Source organism: Nansenia antarctica, assembly GCF_963989245.1.
Source record: "Nansenia antarctica genome assembly, chromosome: 9".
NCBI lineage: Eukaryota > Metazoa > Chordata > Actinopteri > Argentiniformes > Microstomatidae > Nansenia > Nansenia antarctica.
In genome coordinates this window covers 32,952,826-32,960,325 of record NC_137679.1, presented here as the reverse complement: position 1 = coordinate 32,960,325, position 7,500 = coordinate 32,952,826, and the positions used below count along the sequence as shown (strand labels likewise).

Below are 7,500 nucleotides of genomic sequence, written 5' to 3'. Positions count from 1 at the left end.
GATCCGTATAGCTCTTGTTTTATTATATTGTGGTTTAGTAAATACTGCACTTGGAGTTACATTCAATGCATGATTTGTGCTATAGAACATAAATAAAGTTTGATTGATTGATTGATATCAAATCAAATCACATTTTATTTCTATAGCGCATTTCTCACAAAAGTGTGGTGCGCTTTACAGAGAGCAGCGAAAATGATCTTATTAAATGTAAGCGAGTAATTGTAAAAAAACTTTCCTATCTACCAATAACTGAAGGCAACTATCTTTCCCATAGAGTGATTCGTTACCCTTAAATATAATCCCAATTAGATATTAATCCTCAGTTATTCTTCACAACTGACCAAACCTCTCACTCATTGCGCGGCAGATTCAGACTGTATCATTGTTATTTTCACACACGACAAACATGTGACATGTTCCAGTTTTATTCTTATTCTATTTTATTCTTAAAAAAAAAAAACGTTTCTATTTTTATAAACCCCGGTTTTCGGTTTAACCGAAAAACCGTCCATCCCTAACACACACACACACACACACACACATCCACTCACACAGACTCACATCTACTCACTCACACACCCACACACACACACACACACACCCCCACCCCCACCCCCACAATCACCCACACACACACACACACACACACACAAACAGACACACAATGAGGTTAGATCAAGCACAGTGGATCCCGCCATAATGTGCTGACGTCACCCAGTCTGACCTTCGGGGAGCGGCAGGGCGCGCACCGCCACGGTGGCCTGTCGGTTGGGGGTGGTGAGGGTGACCAGGCCGCTGGGGTCCAGGTGGAGTGTGTCCGAGAACACTTCCTCTTTCACCTGGGAAGTCACAAGAAGAACACACACACACACCAAGGAGAACACACACACACACACACACACACACACACACACACCTACTGATTTATTCTGTTTAGGATCCAGGAGCGATATTACAGCAAGGCTAGTTCTGTTTCTGCCTTTGTAAACTCCTTTGTCTTTCTGCCTCTCTCTCTCTATCTACCCCTCCCTCCCTTTCTTTCTTTCTATCTCTATCCCTCCTCTCTCACCTGGTGTACGACGTAGGACTTCTGTTGTTTCCCCAGGTCCTCGTTCACCATGTCCACTTTGGGCGGCCGGATCACCGTCTCTCTGAAGGGGATGATGGGCTTGGACGCCGTGATCTCAATCTTAGCGAACCTGCAACGGTCGGAGAAGAGACACGCAAGCGGTCCATGTCACCTGAGGTTCTAGGGGCGGCTGTGGCAGAGGAGGTAGAGCTGCCGTCTAATGATCACTAGGTTGGCAGATTGGCGGTTCAAGCCCCGGCTGGCCACATGTCGAAGTGTCCTTGGGCAAGACACTGAACCCCAAATTGCTCCCAGTGAGCGGGCCGGCGCCTTGCATGGTAGCTTCCCGCCATCGGTGTGTGAATGGGTGAATGAGAGGCTGTTGAAAAGCGCTTTGGATAAAGGCGCTATATAAGTGCAGTCCATTTACCATTTAATGTGGTCGAAAACGCAGGGTAGCGCAAACGGTGTGGCAGGTTGCTATTCACGTCCTCATCTAATACCACCCACAACTTGTACGATCTGCTGGATGCACAGTACAGTAGGATCGAAGAAGATGTACAGGGCCAGGAGAAACGAACAGTATGAACTACTCTACATCAGGAGACATGGCCTTAGATACGAGGAGGGAGGGAAAATATCAATAGCCAGGTTTTTTTTTTCCCCCGACATGAGAACACTTGACTTCACCAGCACGCTGATCCACGCTGAGCCCAGACACTATTTCATGTATCGTATCTGCGATACCCAGCAGCTCCGGGTTCTTAAATCTTAGCTTGAGGCGTTACTGCATTATAAACCGCGCAGCGTGGGGGGGGGAGGCCAAAGAATAATATATCTACAAGAGTTATAAATATGAAACTGACCGTGATACCTCATTCTGGGGGGTTTTAAGTGCAATCAAATAACTCAACAAGGGTTCCACTTCCACCCGGGGGTCAGGTGGAAGGTCTGGATCTCCCATCATCTGTTGAATAACCGCTGTTGAGACGCTGCCAGGAGACCGAGGGGTGGACAGGGGGGCAGTGCGATGAGGAGAAGAAAACACATGCTGCTTTACGCCAAACGGCCATGTAATAAACCATGTTTTGATGCTGTCGTCGCTATCGGGCCGTGCTAGAGAGGCCACGAGGCTATCGTCGTTGATATTAGCGATTCTGCGCTATGATGTAGCGATGGGGAGCGGGGCGACATGGGACACAGACGGATAAGGGTAGCGCGGAGCAGGATGTTTTTGTGAGGATGCTCTCCTGACACATCTGTCGTGTGTCGTCGCCGTTGGGGATGAGCAGATGTACGCGGAGCGGCTAACAACGTGACGCGTCTTCCTTTGTTTGTACCCCTGAGTCTATCCGGTACGGGCCAGTTGGCAGTTGAAGAAAGCAAAACAAAGCGGGGAGCACGGGTTCTGGTACGGTACGGGACGGTAGTGGAGTCACCGTGCTACTTAGGGCCGAGCGGAGAACGACCTTGTTCAGACATTGTGTTAGTGTAGGAAACATAGTGGACGTGAGGGGAGGGGGGGGGGGGGACTAATGACTTCATCTAGAGACTCTCTCACAGCCGACAGCTGTGCGTTTATATCTGTCTGTCTGTCTGTTTGTCTGTCTGGGGTTTATTGACGAACACAGATTGGGTGACATCAGGGGTCACTGGGTCATTCCTAAAAGAGCTGCTGCTGCTGTTGTTGTTGTTGTTGTTGCGGTGTGTGTGTGCACGTTCTGTGCCCTCAGACCCACCCAGAACAGACATATCTAATCCATTTAAGAGGCTGGCAATCAGACAACAGGGCGGAAAACAGATAATCCTCTCTCTCTCTCCCCCCCCCCCCCTCTCTCCCTTCCCCCCCTCTCTCCCCCTTGCTAATGTTTACTAGAAAGGCCCCTCTTCTGTGAAACAGATCTGTGCCAGACACTAGTGCAAGGCCTGGAGGGATAATGCAGTTTGGATATTTCTCATCTCACAAAGACTTGTTCTTCGTAGTGATTAGAGGAGTGTAGACAGACAAGACACTCTGCGGGGGGAATGTTCCAGACTTAACAAGCTCTACCTCAATAAGTAATGACGCTTCAAGCAGCGAGTTATGCATTTTTCAGTGTTAGACCTGTGTTAAAATTCGAGCGATACATCACTAATTCACACCATGTTGAAACAAGGACACAAGTATGCAGATAACCACTCCTAACCCTGATTACACTGCCTTATCCCACAGATGTCATCTGCGAAAAAAGCTGTTTATTTACTCAAAAGATGTTGTGAGTTGTAAACAAAAACATGAATAACATTGTGTGCATACGGGAAATCATTTTATCGCTGCGATATTAACACGAGGACGCAATTTGGAAGCTTCCGGTTGACGGTTGGCTGTCTCAGCGTTAGAGAGCAGCAGAAGAGGCCTCCCTGTGCACCCTGTGACCCCACTGCAGCGCCGTCGCCCCGCTAATGACATTACACACCGCCGCTTCACGTGCTCACTCAGGATCCCATGACTTGGCAGTTGACCCATTTTCCAGGACAAAAAGAGAGAGAGACAGAGAGAGAGAGAGACCCTGAGCGCTGTGATGTCACAGTCGCGTGCCACGTTTGTGGCGGAGAGGGATTGACCTTTTTCTGAGCGCTGCGTGCGAGTGGCCAGAGGCCCCGGCTGCTCTGGAGATGATGTCACAATGGGGTCGACCCCGAATCGCGTTGTCAGTCCGCTTCCACGCCTGAGTACCTCAGAACACTCAGGGCGCCACGGCTCCACTCGCCTGCTCCACTCGCCTGCCCCCCTACTCCTGCCCCGCTCCTACCCCCCCCTACGCCTGCCCCCCTACTCCTGCCCCGCTCCTACCCCCCCTACGCCTGCCCCCCTACGCCTGCCCCCCTACTCCTGCCCCCCCCTACGCCTGCCCCCTACTCCTGCCCCCCTACGCCTGCCCCCCTACTCCTGCCCCGCTCCTACCCCCCCCTACGCCTGCCCCCCTACGCCTGCCCCCCTACTCCTGCCCCGCTCCTACCCCCCCCCTACGTCTGCCCCCCTACGCCTGCCCCACTACTCCTGCCCCCCTACTCCCGCCCCGCTCCTACGCCTGCCCCCCTACTCCTGCCCCGCTCCTACCCCCCTACGCCTGCCCCCCTACTCCTGCCCCCCTACACCTGCCCCCCTACTCCTGCCCCGCTCCTACCCCCCCCTACGCCTGCCCCCCTACTCCTGCCCCCCTACTCCTGCCCCCCTACAACTGCCCTGCTCCTACCCCCCTACAACTGCCCTGCTCCTACCCCCCTACAACTGCCCTGCTCCTGCCCCCCTACAACTGCCCTGCTCCTGCCCCCCTACTACTGCCCTGCTCCTAACCCTCTACTACTGCCCTGCTCCTGCCCCCCTACTACTGCCCTGCTCCTAACCCTCTACTACTGCCCTGCTCCTGCCCCCCTACTACTGCCCTGCTCCTGCCCCCCTACTCCTGGCCCCCTACTCCTGCCCTCCTGCCCTGCTCCTACCCCCCTACTCTCCCTGGTTGACCGGGCTATTCTTACACACCCACGGGGCTGAGTTCATCTACGAGAGAGCAAATACCTTGGAATGAAATACCTCCTGACTGTTTGCAGTTTGAGTCAATAAGGGATTTCATTTCCCCCACAGGCCTCGGTCCAACACATACAGCCTGTGAGCTCAAACAATGACCCTTGGGTGAACTGTGTTGTTGTTGTTGGTGGTGTGGTAAAAAAGGGACTTTCTGGTATGGCACTTTCTGGTGTGTTACACACATCGTATACCCCCGGTTGTGATGTGTCTGTGCAGCGTTTGGAGCGTCACGTTTGTTTGCCACGGTGTGTTGGATGAGAGAGCAGAGACCAGGAGAGGAACAACAACACAAGGCTCAGTTCGTTCCCCTGTCCTGGTGTGCCTTACCTCTCAGAGGGATAAGAGAGAGAGAGAGAGAGAGGGAGGGAGGGAGAGAGAGAGAGAGAGGGAGTTAGGGAGAGAGAGAGAGAGAGGGAGGGGGAGAGAGAGAGAGAGGGAGGGAGGGAGAGAGAGAGAGAGAGAGAGAGAGGGAGGGAGAGAGAGAGAGAGAGGGAGGGAGAGAGAGTGAGAGGAGGGAGAGAGAGAGCGAGAGGAGAGGGAGAGAGAGAGAGAGAGAGAGAGAGAGAGAGCGAGAGCAGCTACAGGAGCAATAATTACATAAAGGTAACATTAACACACCTTCAAGGGCTGAGCAGTCATTACTGACAAGAGTGGGTGGGTGTGTGTTTGTGTTTGTGTGTGTGTGTTTGTGTTTGTGTTTGTGTGTGCAACTGTGCATGTGTGCGTATCAGCACATTAACGAACCGCGTTAACCCGTGAAAAGCAGAAAACGCTAACCTAGCCACCTGCAAGACTAGCGCTGGAGGAAAAGAAAGCTGTAATCAAAGCAAACGCCTTGATTAGAACCACGCAGCCAGTCAACATGAAAGCTTTTAAGACAGAGGAGAGGAGAGGGGGAAAAAAAAGAAAGCGGGGGATGAAAGAGCAAATATCATGTGGTGTCATATCTCCAAACAGGGGAGGAATGTGTTTGACTGGGTTCCATTAGAATAACTAACTAGCAGACGTGATGCAGTGAAGACAGTAGTGTTCCGGTGGCACCATTCACTCTCTCTGTGTTTAACCATGTACTCACCATTCACTCTCTCTGTGTTTAACCATGCACTCCCCATTCACTCTCTCTGTGTTTAACCATGTACTCACCATTCACTCTCTCTGTGTTTAACCATGCACTCACCAATCACTCTCTCTGTGTTTAACCATGCACTCACCATTCACTCTCTCTGTGTTTAACCATGTACTCACCATTCACTCTCTCTGTGTTTAACCATGCACTCACCATTCACTCTCTCTGTGTTTAACCATGCACTCACCATTCACTCTCTCTGTGTTTAACCATGCACTCACCATTCACTCTCTCTGTGTTTAACCATGCACTCACCATTCACTCTCTCTGTGTTTAACCATGCACTCACCATTCACTCTCTCTGTGTTTAACCATGTACTCACCATTCACTCTCTCTGTGTTTAACCATGCACTCACCATTCACTCTCTCTGTGTTTAACCATGCACTCCCCATTCACTCTCTCTGTGTTTAACCATGTACTCACCATTCACTCTCTCTGTGTTTAACCATGCACTCACCATTCACTCTCTCTGTGTTTAACCATGCACTCACCATTCACTCTCTCTGTGTTTAACCATGTACTCACCATTCACTCTCTCTGTGTTTAACCATGCACTCACCATTCACTCTCTCTGTGTTTAACCATGCACTCACCATTCACTCTCTCTGTGTTTAACCATGCACTCACCATTCACTCTCTCTGTGTTTAACCATGCACTCACCATTCACTCTCTCTGTGTTTAACCATGCACTCACCATTCACTCTCTCTGTGTTTAACCATGTACTCACCATTCACTCTCTCTGTGTTTAACCATGTACTCACCATTCACTCTCTCTGTGTTTAACCATGCACTCACCATTCACTCTCTCAGGCTCCCTCACTTAAAATACACCCAGTCCTGACCACCTCTCCTCAACCCACGCACACGCACAACCATGCACACACACAGACCTCTCCTCTCCACTCCATAAGCCACCCACCCACACACACACATAAACCACCCACCCACCCACCGACACACATAAACCCCCCCCCCCCCCCCCCCCAACACACACACACACACACACACCAGCCACCCTCCCACCGCCACCCACACAAGCTCATCTTTGTTCAGTGTAGTTCCCATTTTATTGCCCAGCCCTCATTAAAACACTGTGTCCTCTCCAGGAACAATCTGGTATTCTGAGATGCCCGTAACCATCCCGTAATATCACTGATTTGAATTCCTTGTAAAGCTCGACCATAATTGCAATACATTTCTTTCAAACCCCTGTGTCTTGCGCGAAATGAGATGAGAACGTGGTCAACATGATGACCATCTCCCCCGAGTTCGACCTGAGATCCCTGAACAAAAACCTCGAAATCAACTTTAGACCCATCACACGTTAACAATCTTTTTTCTGTCGATGTTGTCCTCACCGAGGCGGGCCATGAGATGATTCAGGGTTGGGGGATTATGTTTGATACAGCCTAGCGGCGTAATCGACAGGGGAACCGACCACGTGACAGAAACACGTGAAACCTGTTACCGTTCCTCATCCCGTCCCATGAAACCTGTTACCCTTCCTCATCCCGTCCCATGCGAGACGACGAGCCCGTCCTCCGATTCCTACCTCCACCCGGCCTCCCCGGTCCACCGCACCAGGAGCTTTCCATAGCTAATGCACGTTTCAACACGTCCGATTTAAGACCTTTTTAGACCTTTTTTAGACCTCTTTGGATATCATTTTTGACCTATTCGCGACACCATATGATAGCTTTTAGTCATCCTGCTGTAGCTTCGTTCACCAGTCA

The 7,500-nt window shown here is 51.0% G+C and overlaps 1 protein-coding gene across 1 annotated transcript in view; it reads right to left on the bottom strand.

The window, feature by feature from the left end:
- efl1 (elongation factor like GTPase 1) overlaps positions 1 to 7,500 on the bottom strand; it is a gene marked incomplete at its 5' end in the record, with an annotated part of 72,505 nt that overhangs the window by 8,153 nt on the left and 56,852 nt on the right. Inside the window, 2 exons of the mRNA XM_080539403.1 lie at positions 725 to 839; positions 1,070 to 1,199. Coding sequence (XP_080395529.1) covers positions 725 to 839; positions 1,070 to 1,199 — 245 coding nt within the window. The remainder of the gene's footprint in view (positions 1 to 724; positions 840 to 1,069; positions 1,200 to 7,500) is intronic.